This window comes from Salmo trutta, chromosome 37 (assembly GCF_901001165.1).
Source record: "Salmo trutta chromosome 37, fSalTru1.1, whole genome shotgun sequence".
NCBI lineage: Eukaryota > Metazoa > Chordata > Actinopteri > Salmoniformes > Salmonidae > Salmo > Salmo trutta.
This window is the reverse complement of record NC_042993.1, coordinates 21,138,195-21,161,501: the sequence shown is the minus strand read 5'-3', so window position 1 is coordinate 21,161,501 and position 23,307 is coordinate 21,138,195. Positions and strand designations below refer to the sequence as shown.

Sequence of the window (23,307 nt, the reverse complement as noted above, 5' to 3'; positions counted from 1 at the left end):
TGTAACCCTATCTTCTAATTAGGGCCTGAAGTTATGGTCAGGAGTACTGCAGATTATTTTATTGCATGCAGCTTTATTACTTACCGGCCTCCTATCATAGCACATGGTGAACAAGGTTTGAAGAACCATAAACATATGAAATTATTGGAGAGTCCATGCCCCAACGAATTGAGCCTGTTTTTAGGGGCAAAGGGGGTGAAACTCATTATTGGGAAGGTGTTCCTAGTTTGTCCACTCAGCGTACATGTGGCCAGTGACCCATAACCCCGTGAGAGTACTTCTAGTAGACAAAACAGGTTAAACATTATTAGACAGCATATACACAGGCCTGAAACATCTCCTTTTTTTAACTCAATTCAAGACTGCTGTCAATGACTAACAAGGTAACAATAGTTAAAACAATTAATAAAACATGATAAGCATATGTAATGCATATTTATGTTATACTCCATTTTACAGCTTTGTTTTAAAGAAACCGTTTTAGTTTCTGTTGCTGCACTCTCCTGGAAGTGCAGGTCCACATATTGCCGGATGTGGTCCACTGTACTGAGCAGAAGGATGTCCATGTTCTCATCAATGTCCAGCTCAGATGAGGAGATCTTCAGTGGGACAATGTAGGCGGTGGACATGCCAAGCAGAGCCCCAGTCATTTACACACGTGTGCATGCAGAAAGATGCTCGCACACACACGTTTGTTTTACTATCCTTGTGGGGACCAAACAATTTATTCCCATTCAAAATCCTACTTTCCCTTAACCTAACTCCTAAATCTAACTCATAACCCTAATTCTAATCCTAACTGTAACCCTAAACCTAACCACTAAACCTAAAACAGGCTTTTTCCTTGTGGGAATCCCACTTCTCTGGATTTTCCTTGTTTTATTAACCCCCCCCCCCCCAAAAAAAAACACACACAGTGATTAAATCATACTGTATTCTTGATTTCTGGTTTGTTTTACTTCCAATATTTGAAATGAAGTGAAGCTCCTCTTTTGAACCATCTGATGGTACTGTTGTATTGGAAACATTTCTTCCACTTGTGATATATATAGTGGGTGAAGGACACTGCAAACCGTGATTCTGCAATGCTGCTATATTTATTCTGTTTATTCAGCCTGGTAAAATTATTAGCAAAGCATATAATTAGTTTTAAATTACCATTTAGGACTTAGAGGTGGTTTTGGTGACCATTTAGAGCGTTGGACTAGTAACCGAAAGGTTGCAAGATCGAATCCCTGAGCTGACAAGGTAAAAATCTGTCGTTCTGCCCCTGAACAAGGCAGTTAACCCAACATGGTTCCTAGGCCATCATTGAAAATAAGAATTTGTTCTTAAATGACTTGCCTAGTTAAATCAAAATAAATGTGTACTGTATGCTATTGCATACAGGGCAATGACCAGGCTCTTCCACTGAGTCTTCACAACACTCAAGGTGTCTTAGTGTGTCTGTGAAGTTTCATCATGTCTTATGAAAATACTTATAAGCATACTGTACATGGAATCCAAAAAGTACAGAGATTGGAATAAGATGACTAAATGTGACATGCTGTGTCAGGGCTCTGTATATGTAATGCTCCATGGCACAGTCTTGTTGGCCACTTTTGAAAAGTAAACATTTCTTTGTGCATTGCAAACAGTGACTCAGAGGTCAGTGGACCCTTCCTATGTTCAATCCATTTTTGCCAGTCTCTGAGGGCTTAAAGAAATCCCCTCTAATGCAGAGCATGCAAACACATTACATACACAGTAAGTTCCCAAATGTATATGGTAACTTCATTTTGAGTTATCATATTGCAAAATGTGTCAGTCACATGTTTTATCTGATCTGTGACATTTCAAAGAACTGTCTGGTGAACAGAACATCTGAACCAGTTGATGTTTATCTGTGACCCGCTCCTATTTGTTTCTATCAGCTGATGAAAGAAGTTATTATACTCTCCCTACTGGGGATTCTGGGAATGGGAAGGTGATCTAATGAATTAGGTTGGTAAACCCCCTTACCTTGTTGGGTCCCATGGGAATCTATTTTCTATTGTTCTGTATGTAAAGTTAACGCATACAAATAGTGTCATTATTTCAAAAGTGGATCTTCAAATACAGTCTTTAAAAACGATTTTATAACATAGAAGGAGATTATCAGCTGGTAACATGATTTATGGTTGAACTGTGTGCTGAATAGCTATCCTCATTATTATTCTTCTGGCCCACAGTGAATGTTGCCCTGAGCTATCCTCATTATTCTCCTTCTGGCCCACAGTGAATGTTGCTCTGAGCTATCCTCATTGTTCTCCTCCTGGCCCACAGTGAATGTTGCTCTGAGCTATCCTCATTGTTCTCCTCCTGGCCCACAGTGGATGTTGCTCTGAGCTATCCTCATTGTTCTCCTTCTGGCCCACAGTGAATGTTGCTCTGAGCTATCCTCATTATTCTCCTTCTGGCCCACAGTGAATGTTGCTCTGAGCTATCCTCATTATTCTCCTCCTGGCCCACAGTGAATGTTGCTCTGAGCTATCCTCATTGTTCTCCTTCTGGCCCACAGTGTATGTTGCTCTGGGGGGCAAAGCAGCCCAATCCTCCACATTCTACGGAGGCACTGCAAAATGATCCATTGATGGAATATGGAACTCGACTTACGAAGATCACTCCTGCAGCCACACTTTGGGAGAGACCAACCCCTGGTGGAGAGTGGACCTGCTGGAGACATTCCAAGTCACCTCCGTCACCATCACCAACAGAGATACTTTAGTAGAGAGGATGAACAGGGCTGAGATCCGCATTGGAAACTCCCTGGAGAACAATGGTAACAGTAACCCAGGTATGGCACTGCCCTTCATCCTACATTTTAGCATAGTAAAAATACCTTTGACAACTTTTACTACACTAGATTCCTATTTTATGTTTACTTTTCACTCCCATATATTTTCACTGACACCCAAAAGAACTCAGGCAGGACAGCAAAATGGTCCAATTCACGATCCTTTTACTGGGTGACTTACACTTTTACTTCTATCTTTTTTTACTGCAGTATATTTACTTTTACTCAAGTATAACTGTTTGGTACTTTTCCACAACTGGGTTTTAAAAAGGAGGCGAGGATAGAGGATACGAGGAATCCACCTCCTCATAATACGTCTTACTGTTCCTTCCAGGTGTGCGTTGATATCCTACATCCCCGCAGGGGGCTCCACCACATTTCAATGCCACGGGATGCAGGGGCAATACGTCAATGTGTTCCTCAGAGGATACATGCAATATCTGACCCTGTGTGAGGTGGAGGTGAATGCTCATCCTGCTCCTATTGGTACGCATCAAAACCTGGAAGAAAATAACCCTCAGAAGACCCAGTGATCATACACATACTGAGATAAATATTTTGATGGTGATCCATTTGTGTGGTAGCTTTCCTTTTTGTTTGATAAGGCACAGTATAATTTCACTGTTCATCTCATGTATGTTTCATTGTGTCTTCTAAGAAGAAGGACCAACTCAAGCTTCAGAACTCAACTTAACTATTTCTGTTACAGGTAAACCCAGATCTATACCACATAAGTATGTTGCATAAATTCATAGATCTTTGTACTGTATTGGTAAGTATAAACCTTCTATTTCCCTAAATACCATGTTGCCTTAAAGAAAACTACTGGTCAATACTCAAAGAACTCCTAAATGGGGTCTCTGACAATGCCGTAGATGGAAGACGCCTCTCCACGTACAAAGACAAATCATGCAGCCGCACCAAGTCTCAAGTCAACCCATGGTGGAGGGTGGACTTGCAGCAAACTTAAAACGTCACCTCCATAACAGTCACCAACATTGAAGACGTTGATCCAGAGATGATCGATGGTGCTGAAATCCACTTTGGAAACTATCTGCAGAATAACGGCAACAACAATCCATTGTGAGGAGCCTCGTCAGCAAATATTGACTTATTTAAAACACTTCAACACAGAGCGCATTTGATGTTTAAGATTTGAGATTAAAACCCTGATTATATGATTTCCTTCTTTAGGTGCGCTGTGATGTCCTCATATCCCACGTGGGAGGTCATGACCTTTCAGTGCAGAGGGATCGAGGGTCGCTATGTGAACGTCTTCTTGCCGGGCTGCAATAAACACCTGTCACTGTGTGAGGTGGAGGTGAATGTGGGCAGCCGTCCTGGTGAGGAGCAGACATTATATGGTATTGTCATCAATTAACCGAAGGGGCAATACATGATCAGTTCATCTAAGTTTATAAGCTTGTTAGGGTGACAAAATCATTACATCTGGTCAAACTTGACCTATTCCTCTAAATTACAACAAATTTCTTGGTCCTTTTACAGATATGAACAAACATCTTTCCTCTGGTATGTACAGGGTTTTAGTTACTATTTCTGATGTGTTATTGTTGGACATTAACTTGCAAACATGGTAGCTATTAGATGACTTGATGCCATGGCTATCTGTCTTTTAAGCCTGTGACTCAAACCCTTATGTACTGTAATGTTTCCTGTAGAGAGGAGGGTGCAAGATATGAAGAGAGGGCAAGACATTCTATGCCTACACCATAAGACTCAATATGGTAATACAATATACAATATTTTTACTTTTGTTGTATTATAGAGAATACAACCACTGTTTGAGAAAACGTTTTCATTTAGATCATTGATTAGTACAGCTATGTACTGCATCTTCAACTGACAATGAACCATTTGTAAACCCAATGTTTTTAATCTTGTTCTGTGAAGAGAATGCAGCCACTGGCGGGATAGCCAGTCAGTCGTCGCAGTGGGACAAGTTTGGAAATGCCAACAATGCCATTGACCTGAACTGGACCAATCGGTATCTGGATGGGTCCTGCAGCCACACGAAAGCAGATATCGACCCCTGGTGGCGGTTGGACCTGAGCAAGACCCACAACGTCACCTACGTCACCATTACCAACAGAGGGGACTGCTGCTCAGACAGGATCAGTGGAGCAGAGATCCACGTTGAGGACTCACTGTTCAACAACGGCAATAGCAACCCACTGTGACTTATCTTCATAACACAACTTCTGGCTGGCTACATAACCCACTATGTGTCATCCCAGTAACACAACTCTCCCTTAAACAACCCAGCCATCTCCATAACTCATCATCAACTATGAGAATTTAACCAGACTTAAAGGGGCAATCCGGAGTTGAAACAATAACAAACGATTCTCCCAGCCTATAGGGATGGGTCTGGAGAAATGTAACCACTCTTAAATTCATAGACATAGCTATGGATGCAAGGACTGACCATCTGTGAAATTTAAATTATAGTTGAAACCATGTTTTGAGGCTATATAGTTTGTTTACATTTACTTTGTTTAAGAACATTGCATAAAACAAGATGATATTTTGTGTTCTGATGGGCTACGACAGTTGAACTAAGCTCATATGTCTAAGTTACAGTAAATTCTTCAAGAATCAATGGGTACATATCATTCATTTATACATCCCAAAATGGATTTAGCCACTACAGATTGCCCCTTTAAGCTTTCAGGAAATTCATCCCTGATCCCTTATTTTGATCAAATACTGTTTGTCCCACAATCTTCTTATAAAATATAACAGTGCTCAAGATTCCTATAACTGTAGGTGTGCTGGGATTCCATACATCCCTGCTGGGCAAACCAGGACATTTCCGTGCGGTGGGATATTTGGGCGCGATGTCAACATTCTCCTCCCAGGAAAAGAGAAGTGCCTGACTTTGTGTGATGTGGAACTGCACGCAAGCACCTTTCAGGCAGGTATGGACTCCATCATTCAGAATGTACACCTTCTCCAGCAGATGCCTTTTTTTATTACTGTTTACGGATACAATATTTTTTTACTTCACTCCCTTTCTCCCTGTGCCTCTCCTCCTTTTTCCAACCCTGCCTTCAACTGCCACTGAGACAGCTGTTACAGCTCCAAACCTAAACCTGGCCTGGCTGTGGGATCTTCTGAGATCCCTCAGAAGACCTGCCATTCAGGAAAGGTCAGCTACTCCTACATCCAATGATACAGTACCCTCCAGGCTAAAATTGGGACCAGAAATCAGAAATCCTTAACCAGAGGCTTGTAATTTTTCTGAGCAAACCCCATCCCTCTTGTTTGAATGAAGGCAACGTGGCACTGATGGGCAGAGCGGCCCAGTCGTCCAAGCTAAGCCGTCTGACCCATGCCGAGAACGCCATCGATGGTCGCCTGGATGCAGAGTGCCTCTCTGGCTCCTGTGCCCACACCTGGCTTCAGAGCGACCCCCGGTGGAGGGTGGACCTGCTGGCTGTTGACAGAGTCACCTCCATTACCGTCACTAACAGAGAGGACTGCTGCCCCTGGAGGCTGGACGCGGCAGAGATTCTCATCGGAAGCTCCCTGAAGAACAACGGCAACAGTAACCCTCAGTGAGTAGGCTGAGCAAATATGTTTACAATAAACTACTCACAACTCAGTTCTACTAAAGTACTAGTACACAAAAAGCACAATGCGACCAAAGAGTACTACTAACACAGTCCTAAAGTACTACTATAATTGCCACACTGCTACCATGTAGTTACTGTAGCAGTACTATTTCAGAACCAATGGGATCACCTAAATAAAGGATACATAATATAAATCCTGTAGGCTATTGTATGAATGACTCCTAATCTACCTGGCAGGTGTGCTGTGATCTCATCCATAGCGGCTGGGGACTCTGTCACTTTCCAGTGCCACGGGATGGAGGGACACTTCGTCAACATCATCTGCCCGGGCCGCTTCAACCCGTGCTTGGTGGGTATATGATGGATTAGAATTCGGGTAAATTCATAGAGATGTACTAGAGAGCTCATCCCCTATCTTTACAATGGCCACTTCTGTGAGAGCATGGGCAGCGCCATTGAGGGCTGTCCCCATTTTAAAGTTGTCCATTTCTTCTTCTTCTACTTCTATGAGTGTATTGGCAGTACCAAAATTAACTGAAAACGTGCATACCACTACCTACTTTGCTGGAGTGTGTATAGTTTGAACAGATATATTTACTGCCACCTGCAGTTATGGAATGTTTCCTCAGGAGTATAATTCATTGGCTGAACCCTCCTACTGACCTACTGTGATCCTTCCTTAACCCATTGCAAGTCCTACCCAGTTGACTACTTCAAAATATTGAAAATCCTCAATGGTGCTGCACATGCTCAAATAGGTTTTGGGACACATGCTCCCTCTAACCAACTCAATGGGTCAATTACATTTCAACACAGTTGATTCACGGAAGGCGGAATCCTAACTTTAAATCGATGTATTTACCTCAAGTTTCATGCATCAGGATTAAGCCTGAAATGAGTTGACATGTGGTAGTTTCAACCCTGCTTTTGCATTGATTTCCCTCACTTCTCGTCTTCTATTTCTCCACTGACGAAGAGACCTATAATCAAAACAGTACAGACAAAGAGACGTTTGATCGTGAGAAAATATAATTTCAGACACAATATCCAGTTGATACAGTGCATGGTAAATTACCCACATAGTCTGCAAACTGCAAGCAAACCCTTTTGCTTTTGTTGTGTGTCACTAAGGCTGTTGTTGTTTTTTTTTTTGTTTTTTTTTTACTAATCAGATTAGCTCTGATTAAGAGCTGATGTGAAAATATCTGATGCGATTGGTCAAAAGACAAATTACCAGGAAAAATATCAGAATTGCCTATTACACTTACAGTGCCTTCAGAAAATATTCACACCCCTTTGACTTTTTACACATTTTGTTGTGTTACAGCCTGAATTTAAGATGGATAAAAAAACTAAAAATCTATGTCACTGGAACAATATCCCATATTATATCCCAATATCCCATTTTTTTTTACAAATTAGTAACAAATGACAAGCTGCAATGTCTTGAGTCAATAAGTATTCAACCCCTTTGTTATGTCAAGCCTAAATAAGTTTAGGAGGAAACATTTGCTTAAGAAGTCACCCCTTTGAGTACGGTGAAGTTATTAATTATACTTTGGAAGGTGTATCAATACACCCAGTCACTACAAGCTCAGTTGCCGGAAAGGAAGGAATCCGCTCAGAGATTTCTCCATGAAGGCAATGGAGACTTTAAAACAGTTACATAGTTTAACGGCTGTGAAAGGAGAAAACTGAGAATGGATCAACAACATTGTAGTTACTCCACAATACTAACCTAATTGACAGAGTGAAAAGAAGGAAGCCTGTACAGAATACAAATATATAAAAAAAATATGCACTAAAGTAATACTGCAAATAATGTGTCAAAGCAATGAACTTTTTGTCCTGAATAAATAATGTTATGTTTGGGGCAAATCCAATACATCACTCTCCATATTTTCAAGCATAGTTGTGGCTGCAGTATGTTATGGGTATGTGTGTAATGGTTAAGGGCTGGGGAGTTTTTCTGAATAAAAAATAAATAGAATGTACCTAATTCTAGAAGAAAACCTGGTTCATTCTGCTTTCCACCAGACACTGGGAGATGAATTCTCCTTTCAGCAGGACAACAACCTAAAACACAAGAACAAATATACACTGGAGTTGCTTACCAAGAAGACAGTAAATGTTCCTGAGTGGCCGGGCTACAATTTTGAATTAAATCTACGGCAAGACAAATATATGGAAAGACTTGAAAATGGTTGTCTAGCAATGATCAACAACCAATTCGATAGAGCTTGAAGAATTTTGAAAAGAATAATGGCCAAATGCACAATCCAAATGTGTGGAAGCTCTTAGAGCAGGGTTCCCCGACTGGTGGCCCGCAGATGATATTCCCCAAATTTGGCCCGAGGGTTATATTATTTGGCTCCCCATGTTTTCTGAACAAACAAAATAATATACAGTATCAGTCAAAAGTTTGGACACACCTACTCATTCAAGGGTTTTTCTTTATTTTACAATTTTCTAAATTGTAGAATAATAGTGAAGACATCAAAACTATGAAAAAACATATGGAATCATGTAGTAACCAAAAGGTGTTAAACAAATCAAAATATATTTTGTATATTTTGATTTGCACACACTTGGCATTCTCTCAACCAGATTCATGAGGTAGTCGCCTGGAATGAATTTCAATTAAGTGTGCCTTGTCAAACGTTTTGTGGAATTTCTTTCCTTCTCAATGCGTTTGAGCCAATCAGTTATGTTGTGACAAGGTAGGGGTGGTATACAGAAGATAGCCCTATTTGGTAAAAGGCTAAGTCCATATTATGTCAAGAACAGCTCAAATAAGCAAAGAGAAATTAGGGTCAGTCAATCTGGAAAATTTCAAGAACTTTGAAAGTTCCTTCAAGCGCAGTCGCAAAAAAAACATGATGAAACTGAATTCTAAATAAATCACCGTCAGTGTCACCAGCAAAACACCCTCACCATCACACCTCCTCTATGCGTCACGGTGGGAACCACGCATGCGGAGATCATCCGTTCACCTAGTCTGCGTCTCACAAAGACACGGCGGTTTGTTCCAAAAATATCAAATTTGGACTCATCAGACCAAATGACAAGATTTCCACCGGTCTAATGAACATTGCTCATGTTTCTTGGCCCAAGCAAGTCTCTTCTTCTTATTGGTGTCCTATAGTAGTGGTTTCTTTGCAGCAATTCGACCATGAAGGCCTGATTCATGCAGTCTCATCTGAACAGTTGTTGAGATGTGTCTGTTACTTGAACTCTGTGAAGCACTTATTTGGGATGCAATCTGAGGTGTAGTTAACTGAAATGAATTTATCCTCTGCAGCAGAGGTAACTCTGGGTCTTCCTTTCCTGTGGCGGTCCTCATGAGAGCCAGTTTCATCATAGCGCTTGATGGTATTTGCGAATGCACTTGAAGAAATGTTCCATATTGACTGACCTTCATGTCTTAAAGTAATGATGGACTGTCATTTCTCTTTGCTTATTTGAGCTGTTCTTGCCATAATATGGACTTGGTCTTTTACAAAATAGGGCCACCTCCTGTATAATACCGCCACCTTGTCACAACACAACTGATCGGCTCAAACGCATTAAGAAGGAAAGAAATTCCACAAATTAACAAGGCACACCTGTTAATTGAAATGCATTCTAGGTCATTACCTCATGATGCTGGTTGAGAGAATACCAAGGGTGTGCAGAGCTGTCATCAAGGCAAAGGATGGCTGAAGAATCTCAAATATAAAATATATTTTGATTTGTTAAACACTTTTTTGGTTACTACATGACTCCATATTTGTTAATTCATAGTGTTGATGTCTTCACTATTACTCTACAATGTAGAAAATAGTAAAAATAACAAAAAAACCCTTGAATGAGTAGGTGTGTCCAAACTTTTGATTGGTGCTGTATATATTATTATTTAAAAAAATGTGGACTTAAAATACTGTGAAAACACCAACAATAGAGATATTTGTGACCGTATACAAATGAGAGCATGGTTGGAAAATATGTTTTAATAAAATATATCTGTTTGTACTTCTTGCGGTCAATTTGCAGTTTACAAATTATTTGTAATTATGTTCCAGCCCCCTGAACATCCTCTCAAGTAAAAGAAATCACCCCGCGGGTGAATATAATTGATGATCCCCGTCTTAAAGACTTAACAAGAAAGACTGACTGTTGTAATCGCTGCCAAAGGTGCTTCTACAAAATATTGACTCAGGGGTTTGAATACTTATGTTGAGATATTTCTGTATTTCTGAAAGTCACTCACTATTTCTTGTCATACCCAGTGGAACCTCAAATGTTTTTCTTTGTTGGAGGTGGCCGTCATACTATAAACAGTCACATTTGTACTCAATTGTGTATTCTAGTAATAAAAGGCTTGTTACTGTGTATCCAGAAACCATTTAATGAATGAAATATCCAATTCTTTCAAATGATCAAACAGCACAAACTTTTACTCATTAGTTTCACTGTTAAAAACAAGAGAAAGAAAGACGCTGAAGAACATTTTCTTTTCAAAATACAGATTAAATAGACAAGCATTAGACAAAGCTAGGTCTGTCACTGAAATTAGAGATATTTAAGGTTGGGTAGTCACCGCACCACCACTAAAAACGGGCACTTTGCTTTCAAGATCACTTCAGTACCTGACTGTATATCTTGGACATAACCAAAAATAAACTTAGCATAAAACACCATAAGCACCTGCTGTGCTATTCATGAACAGTCACAGAAATAGCAGAATACATTGAAATAAACTTCTAGCTTTCACCTTGCATTTAATTGAAACCGCCGCTTGATACTATTACAATTGATGAATGTTGTATAAAATGTATAAACCTTAAACAGTCTTTATGAGTAACTAACTATGCTTATTGCTAAAAAGCCTCACCTGTATTGGTGAGATGATTTGTACCCAACAATACTGTAGCTTTTACACTGGAATGATTACACTGGGGTTGTTTTAAGTAACTTCAATGCCACACTGGTAAACGGCAGAGTGAGTCACAGGGATGAGAAGGACACTCCGGTTAAGCGGAGCACTCTCCTGTTTGACCCTTGACCTCATCAGAGTGGCAAAGGGAATTTCACAGCTGCATGAACAAAAAGGGACAGTGGTTTTAAGTGGGTAGAGCACACCAGTGCTATCGAGTGTAAAGTGGAGTCCACAGAGTGGTGTTGTCTTTCACAGCTATGCCCCCAAAATTAAATGATGGGGAAGTAACTGCAAGCAAAAAAATAAAAAATGTTGGCTCATAATACATTGTTGAATTCTAATATGTTGCTGTTGAGACATGTGCAAAGGCCACTTTTTGAGGTGCAAAAAAGGCTACAAATTCATGACGTAACTTCCTGTGTGGTGGAGTACAAAGCAATGACGCTAAATTGGCATGACTTTAACAACGCCAAAAGATGCCTAAGTGTTTTCTGTATGTCAATACAGGGTCCTAAACCACTGATATTTGGTGGTAGGTCATTACGCTAATGCTTAAAATAATGCACTGCTACAAGTTGCAATGGGTTGTTGGGAAAAATCTGTTTGCAGATGATCATATTCTGCTTCTCTTAAAAAGGACATTTCAGGTGTGCTACATTAACCTGACACTTGCAGCTGTAACACTAGTAGTTATACGAACTACACTTTGCTTTGGCAAATAACAAAATTATTACACACGTCAGTGAATCAAAAAAATAACACTGTCTAAATAATGACAATTCTTAATACGCAAAAAAAGGGCATAAAAGTACAAAAACTAAATATGCCTGACATCCAAAATGTACTAATACACACTAAAATAAAATGAATTCAGTCATTAAGAACAACTTTCAGTATAAGCTGGCATAAAATAAAATGAATCGCTTATACAACACGAGTGGGGACTCTTATCTAGCCCATCACGTCAGTCCACTGCTCTAACAGAGCCTCAAAAAAGGGAGACGTAAAACGCAGCTGTGGCAGTGGTACCTCCAAAGGGAGACAGACCAACAGGAAAAGGAACTATATAAAAACACGCACCAGGTCGGTGGAAATACTAGAAGGTAGCACCAAAAACAGGCCGACCCTGCTGTTATCTGAGCTCTTTAGCTGCTTTGGGAACTTTTAGAACTTTGTAAACGTTGTTGTGAAAGACGGTGGCAAAGTGGGGCCTGGAGTCCCTGGACATGAGCGTACAGAGGGGGACTTTCCCAGTGTTCTGAGGGTCCTCCACATCCCAGATCTCAGGCATACTGCAGCCAGGCCTGGGGAGAGCACAGAGAAAGCCAGGAAGGGAGAAAGAGAGGGGCAGAGAAAGATAAATATTTCAGCAAAGAAACAAACTAAACAAAAACATTGTGTGATTAACTGACTGCGAAAGAGATTGTTCAAAAGGTCACTTGGCAGCAGAATTGGGTTCAGTTCAATTCAGAGTCATTTCAGAGTTGGAAAAATACCCTGTACTGACTGGAATGACTTGTTGACAATGTCACAAGAACATATGACAGTGTAAACAGCAGTGGGTTACTGACAGAAAGACCACCCAGGGTTACCTGGAGCGGCGAGTGCACCACGAGTCCTCCAGGACGAAGTAGTCCACCTCCATCTGCATCAGGTTCCTCTTCACCAGCTCGGCAGACTTGCGGCTGTACATGGCGTACACCAGCTTGGTCCTCTCCCTGAGTGGAACAGACCATAACGTTTAGACAACGCTGAATTGGTGTTAGCCTAGCACATAGCTAGTAGAGTAGTATCAATGTTCTGTCCACACCTCAGACCAGCGTCCTCGTAGTGTGGGTGATTGACGATGGGCCGGCCGGCTGACAGCTTCACACTGGCCATGGTGGGCATGGCTCCAGCAAACACAGCATCTGCACCACACACAAAACAAAACAGTACATCTAAGGGAAGAGTCCACAAAGGCATGGGTGATCTGAAAGGGACTGGATACCTGAAAGTGAGATTACCAGCCAATTGCTTCACCAATCCAACCTAGTCAGATTAGTCAATTCCATAACGAAGAATGCCATTTAGAATGATTTTTTTTTTAAATGGTTTGTCTCGAGCGCCAGGGGGTTGGTTTCAGACGTAGGATGAAGACATCACTCACTGGGCTGGGTGTTGTCTTTGATCCAGTCCAGCAGCTGCTCCTGGGGTAGGTTGCTGAATTCTCCCATGATGCCCCACTGGGCCTGCAGGTTGGCCGCGCCCTGGATGGCCATGATGGACAGGATGCCAAACACCATCATGTGGAGCTTGAACTTCTCCCCTATCCAGCCAAACAACTGACACAGACAGACAACACATGAGCGTCACAGAGAACACTGGTCTGTAGTGTGTCTGTGATGAAGGTCTCTGGTGGTGTTGTGATCCATCTTTGGTAACGTTATGTAGGGGCGGCAGGTAGCCTAGTGGTTAGAGCGTTGGACTAGTAACCGAAAGGTTGCAAGATCGAATCCCCGAGCTGACAAGGTAAAAAGGCACTGTTCCTAGGCCGTCATTGAAAATAAGACTTGCCTAGTTAAATAAAGGTAAAATTAAAAAAACTCTGCGGTATGTGTGTGGTGTCAGTGCTAATTGTGTTGTGGTGTGTTGAATCTCGTCGTGTCGGGGACTGACCTGTTTGGAGCAGATCAAGGAGGCCATGATGCACATGTGGGGCGTGAGGAAGAGCTTGAGGCGCATTATGAGCATCGCCAGCACTGCAAACGCTATCAACTGTAGGCTATGGTACACCAGCTGACACCATGACAGAGAGAGAGAAAGAGCCCAGGTAGAGAATGAGGATTGACGGGCAGGGAGAGAACAAGATTGGGGAAGGGATGGATGGAGGAGAAAGAAATGGTTAGAACTGGTAATAAAGCAGGCACAATTTAACTGGCAGGAGAAAATTGCCTCTGTATGCAGGTAATGAAAATCACTTAGATGATCATTACTATTGCAGATGAACATTACCGCATTTAAGAAAACAGAAGGCTTGAATCATATAACGTGAGGAGACACAGGCACAGTGTATACAGCAGTAACATTCAGGGAAATCAGGATGCTTGCTTACCTCTCCTTTTGCCAACATTTCTGGCCTGTGAAAGATTTGAAAAAGTTATGAGATGTCAAAATGTCAAGTTGTATGGTCTTTATAAAAATGAATGGGCAAAATATACACAGAAGTTTACCTTTTGACTTGTGCTGTTAAGAGGGTGAGTTTTACAGAGAGGACAGAGGGAAATATACTCACTCTTCATCGTCATCTTCAGGTTTGACAGAATACTTCTCTCCTTCCCTCAGGAACCTCACAACATCCTGGATCGTCTGTACAGAGTAGGAGAAGGGACAAACAGTGTCACAAATAAAAAGACGAACCTCAGAAGGGATATAACGTTGACCAGGATGACTCTGCCTTCTATTATATGGTAACAGTGAGAATACTCACAGCAAATATTAAATAATTAACCATTTTCACCAGTGTCACTATTAAGAAGCCCTCCATTTCTATATTAGCAAAGCAAGTCAAGCAGAATGCCCATTTTTCTCCCCAATTTCGTGATATCCAATTGGTAGTTACAGTCTTGTCCCATCGCCTCAAATCCCATACGGTCTCGGGAAAGGCGAAGGTTGAGAGCCATGCGTCCTCCGAAACACAACCCTGCCAAGCCGCACTGCTTCGCTTAACCCGGAAGCCAGCCGCACAAATGTGTCAGAGGAAACACTGTACAACTGGAGACCGTGTCAGCGTGCGTGCGTCCGGCCCACCACAGGAGTCACTAGAGCACGATGGGACAAGGACATCCAGGCTGGACGACGCTGGGCCAATTGTGCGTCGCTTCATGCGCCTCCCAGTCACGGCCGGCTGCGACAGCCCTGGATCGAATCTGGATCTGTAGTGATGCCTCAAGCACTGCAGTGCCTTAGACTGCTGCGCCACTCGGGAGACCCGGACTTGTCTTATTTATTCTGCATTTGACACACAATTAGATCAAACTGACACATTTGGACATGCTTGAGGAGATTCTTGAATATTTTTGGAACATAATTCTCTTGCCGTGTCTTCAAGCCTGCCTCAAATATGACAAATTGAGCTCAACAGGCAAGTCCAGAGCAGAACGGGAGAAATGACATTTAAAGGATGCCTGCCTTGTTCACTAACCGTGGACTTTGTGGAGTGCCTGGTGTATGGCACACAAATGAAGTCTTACCCGTCCTGCTATGACAGCAACCACCAGCATGTTGATGGGGAGCAGCAGTGTCTTGATGTAGCGCAGTGGGGTCTGAGAAGAGCAATGTTACACACGTCATATTGACTGGAGAAAAACATTTATTTCTGACAAACCACACACACATTACATGACCTTTAGAAAATGAGCTGCCAAATACTACGAAAGAATACCTTCTAACACTAGCGCCGTGTTGCTATGCCAAATAGGGCCAAGTGTCTTTCATACCTCAATTTCCATGAAGTCAAACTCAGCAGCACAGGTATACATCATGGTGTCAAAGTCCTTGTAGCTGGTAAACTTGGACTTAATTAAGCTACTGATGTGAGCCTGGGAGAGAGAAAGTTGTAGTAAAAATAGCTGCAATTTCAAATACAGTTTGCATATTCCTGTTTACTTTTATTACTATCATACTATTGAGTGATGGCTTATTTCAAAATGCAGTGATTCTTCCAGAAAAGGAACCAACATGTAAGGCAATATAGCTAGCTTGTTTCAAATGCTCAGGGTTATTTTCAAAGACTTACATCATCAGAGGCTCCAAAGATGGCTGACAGCATGAACTTGAGAATGACCGTGGAGACAACCCATACCAGGCCCTGCATGACCTGAGAGCAGACAGACAGGTCAACCAGGAGACAGACAGGTCAACCAGGAGACACACACACACACACGTGTCCGCGCACACATGCGGTCTTGTTTTACTAACATTGTGGGGACACACAATTGATTCCCATTAAAAATCCTATTTTCCCTAACCCAACCCCAAAACCTAACCTTAACCCTAAACACTAATTCTACACTCCCCCCTTGTGTCCACACAAGTATAGTTAAACATGTCCACACACACACTTATGTCCTCTTACCCATGTGATGAGGCCAGGTTTGAAGGCTTCTGCAAATTTGTCCCGCAGTGCAATTATTCCCTGCAACCAGGAAGGAACTGATTTCAACACCGAACCGTTTTCAACATCACACCATGCTTAACATAAAATACATCCTCTACACATTGAAAGCACGAGGAGAGTGTTAGTCCAGCTCACCCAAATGGAGACCAGCGAGGAGGCGTAGAATGATGTCAGCAGCATGGAGTTTCCAAACATCAGAACAAAGCACACGGCGAGTGTGATCTGGAGATGGAGTGGGGTGGAAAGAAGTTTGGTGACATAGTCCAAGTCCATATTCACCTAATAATAAGGAATTCCCCTTGACCACACCCACAAATTGGGGAAAACAAACATTATTTCCCATTGACCCCCAGTGTAAACGAGACAACTTCATCATAGAGTTGATGGTATACAGAAAAACAAAAAAATGCAAAATAGCTGCTGTGTTGTTCAAAGTACAAGTAACCAGGTCAAAAATCCCAACCTACGGTTCACAATACTTCCACGTAGGAAAATAGAGCCTGCGAGAAGAGCCCTATGACTTCAGGCTATTCGGTGTGGGACAGTGGGAAATATGGGGACCCAGTGTTCAAGTACACTATAGTAGCTACAGTATGTGTGTGGAAAACATTTCATCACAGGTAAGACATTTAACTTTACTATAGTCCGTTTGTAACTCCACTCACTACTTGTATCTGTATAGTTATTTATAGTCCGTTTGTAACTCCACTCACCCCAATGGAAATCTTAAAGACTTCAGTCACAGTCTTGATGCTACTACTTGTATCTGTATAGTTCTTTATAGTCCGTTTGTTCGTGTTGATGTTGTTCTCGGTTAGCTTGATGTTCTAGTCGGTAGCCGGTTGGTAGCACTCACTCACGTGGCTGCTAGCACCGTCATGACAACGGGCATGAGAGAAGCTCTACAATATGATGTTTTTCTAAGTAGTGAGAACACTCGGGAGCAGGCAATTTTGAAAAGTAATCTTTAGACATACTTTTTGTTGTTGTTGTAATTGACTAAAACAGGTAAACAACAAGGAAATACCATTTACGTTTCAGCTGTGAGCCAATGGGGTAACCTAGGCAACCACAGGCCTTCCCTGTAGCTCAGTTGGTAGAGCATGGTGTTTGCAACGCCAGGGTTGTGGGTTCGATTCCCACGGGGGGCCAGCACAGGAAAAAATGTATGAAATGTATTCATTCACTACTGTAAGTCGCTCTGGATAAGAGCGTCTGCTAAATGACTAAAATGTAAATGTAATGTTTTCCCCCACAGGTGGGCAGGGCCGCGACATTCAGTCTAATACCAACTGGGACTATTTTACTGTTGTCATGGCACACAGACACGCACACCAAACTTGTTACAGCCAAAGTGGGCTTAACAACGCTGTAGGTCGTCAAGGACACAAGACTGTGAGTGTCCCCGTTTTCTTCACGCTGCCACTTCTTGCCAGGCGGATGAATTATTCACAGCCATATGTCCTCTCTTCTCTCCTCCTCCAACGACACAAATCTCCAGCATCATCTTAATACAAAGGGCCTCTTCTCTTATCTCCCCAGCACACTGGCCCCAGCCCGCTACGCTAGCCATGCTAACAGCCAGTGTTGCTGAGAAGATTAGGAGAGCTGGAACTGAGATGGAGAGGAGTAATGTAGCTACGGACCGAATCACACATACAAACACACAGCCCTGTTTTTCGATGCACGTCCACAAGTGCAGGTTAGTTAGGAACCATAAAATACATTTACCATGTGTGTCACTAGGAGGGACTGAATTTTGGTGGGGCTGATGTATCCCAGGATGTACAAGGCAAAGAGAGAGGCCACCTGAAACAAGTAGTCAAATGTGTAAACACAAGCAATAAGTAGTGTATACAACAACTGTGAAATGATTGCAATAAAGGGTACATGCTTATTTTGAGCACAACACATTGATGTTATAAGTACTTAGATTACAGTATGTTGTAAAATCCCCATATATAATGCTCTGATTAGGATAGGGAACTGTAGCTAGCTGAGGGACATTTGCTATTATAATCTAGCCAGACTGCTAAGCAACAGCTTTGCTATCAAAGATGCCAGCAGATCCGTGTGAAAGACTAACCTTCGACACTTGTCTGCCTCCGCTCCTCCTCCAGTCTTTTTCTCCATCCGTCTCACACCCTCCCTCCTTTTTCACTGTCTGTGCTCTTTTTTTGTTATCCTTGTCTCCATCTTTGACAATGCCCCTTTACCAGTTTACTCTTCTCCCTTTCTCTCTCTATCTTTCACAGCCTCCCTTCTCTCTATCCCCATCTCTTCCTCACTCTGTCTTCCTCTTCTCCACCCCTCTCACAGCCTCTACCTTTCCCTCCACCCTTCTTTATGTCTCTCTTTTTTCTCTTACCTGGGTAAGCAGCACAAACTGGGCAAACTGCCAGGGCAGCATGAAGCACAAATTGGAGATGCCCAGCGCCCACATGGTCTTTCTGCTGGGGTTGCGTGTCCTTTGGAGAGATAGATGTGGAAAAGGGCAGGAGGCGAGAGTTAAGGAAATCCTTTAACACAGGAAAACACTAACACTCCCATTCAGGCTGCCTCTAGACAGAATGTATCAGCCACCAAGCCCTCCACTCACACTGACAGCTTTAGAGAACAAGTTAACATGGTCGAATAGCAGACACCGACTCAAAGTGAATTAGAGTTAATACAAAATGTGAACAATGCGGGAATGGAACCAACAACCTTGGTATTGCAAACACCATGCTTTACAAACCAGATATCTGGACCACAATGAATTGAGATCATAACACTTGCAGAGCCTTCAATATAATCTACATCAGTGGTTCTCAACTGGTTTTGCCTCGGGATCCAAATTGAACTAGGTTGTCTCAGTCGCGACACAATATTCGCATGGTGAAAAAGAATTGTCAAAATCCAATCTTGAAAAAAAAGGAATGTTATATTGATAGCTAATGTAGCAATTATATCCCAGCCAACTATTTCATTGTCAATAATTACATTTTGCCCATATTCTTGATGAAGAATGTTAATAAAGTCACCTCACTGGCTTGAGAAGACAAAAATCAACCAAAATAGTGCTGCTAATAGATCTATATTGAAAATACTGTGATTTAAGAAAAAGTGTTCAGGTATTAAATTATAAAAACATGCAAGTACATTATCATTTCTTCACACTTTCTACCTGGTTTAAGTTCAGACTGGAGTATTTTTTATTTTTTTTAAATTATATAATTTACTCAGACACCCGTGAACCATCAAAAACCTTCCGCGACCAAAATTTGGGTCACGACCCACCAGTTGATAATCACTGCTCTACATTACATATGACTAGCACATGAAGAGGCAGCCAGAGGGTATTGAAAAGAGAAGGAGAGAAAGGAAGGAGAAAGGAGAGGAAGGAGGGATGGTGAGTTACCGGAGGATGTGGGTGAGGAGTAACATCTGCAGGACCAGGAAGGGATAGGAGAAGCTCTCCCTCAGGGGCGGAGTCCACATGACCCGGGTGCTCTGACAAAGAAACAAACACAATCCTACTTTATTTTGCGAGAACACATTGCTGCGTAGGAGGGGATTTTCTGTACTGCTACACAATCAATCAATGACAACTGCGAAGAGCTATTTGTACATAAAGACGCATCCAGTAATCTCATCCAGTACATTTAGTCATCATCCTACAACCCACACTGCACCACTGCTCCTATAATAATGATGCGGATACATTCACACTTCTGCGTTGAAACCAGCACAGACAGAGAAGGTCAAGGAGACAAGTGGGTGGCGACTGGGGAGAGGAGACAGGAGAGCTGAGAGTATGATTGAAATGTCAGTATCGATTGGTGTGAAGAATACAATAGAGCAACCACTCAGTCTGTCTGTCTGAGACAGAGATCCTTTTGATGGCTGCCTGCATTGTATCCATCTCCCCCATTGCCACCTTCACCAGTCTACCTCCACGGTCCTGTACAGTACACACTTACCTCTCCATGGTTGAAGAAGAAACACAGCACCGTGACCATACCCCCGAGCCGACTGCCACTAGAGAGAGGAAGGGAGATGATGAATCTTTTCTTATTTTAGCAGTCTTTGTTAGAACATTAAAGTGAGTAAATTACTTTCAAATCTGAGCCCAACCAATGCAAACTCAAAGGAGGGTAAAGGTTAAGTTACCTGAGGTAGGTCCCATAGATGAAGAACAGACTCATCATCAGACCATTGAGAAGGAACACAAAGGTCACGTAGAAGTATGCGGGGTCACCCATACCTGACACACAGACAGAGAGGCTATTAGGATTGAGACTGGCAATGGCAAGGACCTCGAATAGCCAAAAGCCATAACTTCAAAGCACTGATTCTCATGACCAGAGATTCTATTAAAATTACTATATGTTATTCTATGGCCATGACCTAAAGTCCTGGACAAAAATGAGAGTGAGAATATTGTTTGCTTGTTGTATTACTGTCCCAAACAAATGACCTTCCTTTTAGAAAATGTTAAGTCGACTGATGGAATGGCTCAAAACAAGATGTTTGAAAGCATGATGGAATATTGATTGATTGACACCTGACACATGGCTCGCTCATAGTGAAAGACATAGGCCTAAAGGAAACATTGAAGCCTTCAGTCGCCGTCTTAATGCCTTCCTGAAGTGGGAGGCTCTCTCATTTCACTACCATAGAACTGCTGAGGATAAAGGGCAATTCTGAGTCTGCTCTAATTTGCTGTGCACTCAGCTAGTGGAAACAGGAACAAAAGGCAGGCGGCACTTACATGTACAGCAGCACCTTCAAACTACATAGTGTGTGCTGTCACATAATTCACACCTTTAAATTAGAAAAAAGTGTAACTTGTGCCAGTCTTAATAACTATATGACTATATAACATGCTATGGAGTGCTAATGACAAGTCAAGAGAACAGTTCAACAAGTAGAAAAGGGGAATAACTTCCCCTCACAAAACACCTCCCCCTTATTCATAGATTTCATTGAAGTTGGCCCAGATACATGTGAAATGTGTTATGTGAAATAAGAAAGCTTTTCCTTTGTGCAGCAGCTCAATAAAAATGCAACGAAAGCAAGAAATAGCCTCATGGATTGCAATTATTCATAAGCTAAGCAACTGCATGGCATTCCTGTGGGAAACACAGATCTCCATTTTCCTGAAATTAACTGGTATTCAGTCAAACTTGCAGTTTTCTCCCTACGGAGTGGAACACTGGCGTTATGCCAACTTTCAATTTCATATGCAGCAATAATGAGTTTTTATTTTTTACAACTAATTTTTCAGATGAACCACTGCAGCGGGATGGGATGGCACAGGAATAACACTCATTTTCTTTATGATTTCCCATAGTGCTGGTTTGATTGCATCCGGCCTAGAGAGTTGTGTGTCTGTGTGTGTTCAGGTCAAACAAGACTGCATTGGTACCTTCACAGCCATCCACCGGAGCCATACCCTCTCCTCTATTGATGGACCAACACATCTTGGTGGGGAGTCCAAAGAATTCCATTATATCTGTGTAGATTCTGTACCAGCTGGCCAGGACCACCTAAAGAGCAGTGGAGGAAGGATTTCAGCATGAAGACCCTCAACAAAGTCTGTTGTCCAATCAAATTCCAAGGATGTCCATTTCCACAAATGTTACCTCTGGATAGAGATTGAACCTCTTCAGTGTGTTTATAACCAGTGGGTACTCTGTAAGCCGATCGTTCATGACCAGATAAAGGCCGTTGAGAAAGGTTGGTGCCTCAATGATGGTCTTGAAATAGGAGTAGTATAAACCCTAGAACAGGATCATATAACAAATGGATTAAATTCCCACACAAAAGCCCTTATCATGTATTGGCTCATGGCCTGCTACAGAAACACAGCTCTAAGATTTTGCAAGACACAGCATCACACACAATCATATAGAATAAGTCATTATTATTTCATTTGTTTCTTCTTCTGTCACCTTTCAACACCACAAGACTTACCATTTCTGTCCGAAATGCCATTTCCTTTTCTAGTCCTGACAGATGTGAGAAGTGTCTGTCATTTTCAAAGAGGCGTGAGAGATGGTACCTACAGAAACAGCAAATAGGCTTTAGGGATATCTAGCTAACGTTAGTTATCTACAATCAATGTACACAGGAAACGTGCAAGACTTTGAAGTGCATGTCAATGACCTGAAATGTTTGAGCTTAGCTACTTAACTTACCAATGTAAATACCCAGCCAGAGCAGCTATGAAGAAAATACAGAGAAACATAAATATAACTAGTTAATGATGTTGGGAAAGTTGTGGGGTTTAATCATTGTTCTATTATTAGTTAGCTTTAATAATATGGTTTTAACAATATAACTTCCGTTAGCTAACTACTGTAGTTACAGTAATGTTACATTTGCTAGCCACCAATGACCGAGGCACAGCCTGGGATAGCAACCTCAGAAACGTTAGCTGTCGTTGTGCTGTTTGAGCTAGCGTTGGCTAACTAACGTAAGCTAACCAGCTACGTTAGCAACATAGTTACAGTACTGGTAGCTAGCTAACTACTGTATATGTGTTGTGTGACACTTACCAAAAACCAGAGTGATTCCGAGTTTCACAAAAGCAGACGGAGTAAGGCCAAGCTTACTTCTGATGAATGAAAACCCAGGAAATAGTCCATTCCTATTTTGAAGCAAGCTGTTGAAAGGGGTGCCTTTGCCTGCTCGTCTACTTTTCCCTGTGCCTGGCGATACAAACGGACTCCTGTCTCTGTCGTCGACGTTGGGCTGCGGCGGTTGATCCTTCACGTTTTGTTTTCTAGTTTTTACGGCCATGTTTTCATAATCGTAAATCTTCGGCTGTGAAAGA

The 23,307-nt window shown here is 42.0% G+C and overlaps 3 protein-coding genes across 6 annotated transcripts; 2 read left to right on the top strand and 1 right to left on the bottom strand.

Annotated features, from left to right (window-relative positions):
* The first annotated feature begins 1,304 nt into the window (after positions 1 to 1,304).
* Positions 1,305 to 5,989, top strand: LOC115176721 (fucolectin-like). 4 transcript variants are annotated; one of them, XM_029736941.1, is made up of 7 exons: positions 1,306 to 3,524; positions 3,634 to 3,898; positions 4,010 to 4,179; positions 4,322 to 4,345; positions 4,495 to 4,560; positions 4,727 to 5,754; positions 5,906 to 5,989. In XM_029736941.1, the coding sequence occupies exons 2-6, from the start codon at positions 3,834 to 3,836 to the stop codon at positions 5,011 to 5,013; spliced, it is 612 nt and encodes a 203-aa protein (XP_029592801.1). In that variant the 5' UTR covers positions 1,306 to 3,524; positions 3,634 to 3,833; the 3' UTR covers positions 5,014 to 5,754; positions 5,906 to 5,989. The 4 variants fall into 4 exon arrangements, with proteins under 4 accessions (XP_029592802.1, XP_029592799.1, XP_029592801.1 ...); XM_029736940.1 differs by having other exon boundaries at positions 1,307 to 2,815; positions 3,150 to 3,898; XM_029736942.1 differs by having other exon boundaries at positions 1,305 to 3,898; positions 4,010 to 4,158.
* On the top strand, positions 5,907 to 18,398 carry LOC115176723 (fucolectin-like). The gene is made up of 5 exons (XM_029736943.1): positions 5,907 to 5,984; positions 6,111 to 6,393; positions 6,649 to 6,760; positions 14,654 to 14,778; positions 17,746 to 18,398. Exons 2-5 carry the CDS (start codon positions 6,125 to 6,127, stop codon positions 17,771 to 17,773), a joined length of 534 nt encoding a protein of 177 aa, XP_029592803.1. The 5' UTR covers positions 5,907 to 5,984; positions 6,111 to 6,124; the 3' UTR covers positions 17,774 to 18,398.
* Positions 10,775 to 23,273, bottom strand: LOC115176716 (probable C-mannosyltransferase DPY19L1). The gene is made up of 22 exons (XM_029736924.1): positions 23,030 to 23,273; positions 22,670 to 22,694; positions 22,446 to 22,533; positions 22,115 to 22,252; positions 21,898 to 22,018; positions 20,640 to 20,733; positions 20,450 to 20,507; positions 19,888 to 19,979; positions 18,856 to 18,955; positions 18,219 to 18,296; positions 16,623 to 16,709; positions 16,446 to 16,505; positions 16,107 to 16,187; positions 15,808 to 15,909; positions 15,562 to 15,633; positions 14,604 to 14,677; positions 14,424 to 14,448; positions 13,988 to 14,107; positions 13,479 to 13,653; positions 13,140 to 13,239; positions 12,922 to 13,047; positions 10,775 to 12,633 (listed from the first exon to the last, which is right to left on the bottom strand). The coding sequence occupies exons 1-22, from the start codon at positions 23,271 to 23,273 to the stop codon at positions 12,462 to 12,464; spliced, it is 2,232 nt and encodes a 743-aa protein (XP_029592784.1). The 3' UTR covers positions 10,775 to 12,461.
* Between the last annotated feature and the right edge of the window lie 34 nt (positions 23,274 to 23,307).

Bases quoted from the DNA above. Each gene is read 5' to 3' on its own strand.
- LOC115176721 (XM_029736939.1), top strand. From the start codon at position 3,834: ATGATCGATGGTGCTGAAATCCACTTTGGAAACTATCTGCAGAATAAC. The intron at 4,180-4,321 runs GTATTGTCATCA...GTCCTTTTACAG, and splicing joins TGAGGAGCAGACATTATATG to ATATGAACAAACATCTTTCC. The intron at 4,346-4,494 runs GTATGTACAGGG...TGTTTCCTGTAG, and splicing joins GAACAAACATCTTTCCTCTG to AGAGGAGGGTGCAAGATATG.
- LOC115176723 (XM_029736943.1), top strand. From the start codon at position 6,125: ATGGGCAGAGCGGCCCAGTCGTCCAAGCTAAGCCGTCTGACCCATGCC. The intron at 6,394-6,648 runs GTGAGTAGGCTG...TCTACCTGGCAG, and splicing joins AACGGCAACAGTAACCCTCA to GTGTGCTGTGATCTCATCCA. The intron at 6,761-14,653 runs GTGGGTATATGA...TCCTTCCCTCAG, and splicing joins GCCGCTTCAACCCGTGCTTG to GAACCTCACAACATCCTGGA.
- LOC115176716 (XM_029736924.1), bottom strand. From the start codon at position 23,273: ATGGCCGTAAAAACTAGAAAACAAAACGTGAAGGATCAACCGCCGCAG. The intron at 20,508-20,639 runs GTAACTTAACCT...TCCTCTCTCTAG, and splicing joins ATCTATGGGACCTACCTCAG to TGGCAGTCGGCTCGGGGGTA. The intron at 14,678-15,561 runs GTAAGACTTCAT...TACTCTGTACAG, and splicing joins TTGCTGTCATAGCAGGACGG to ACGATCCAGGATGTTGTGAG.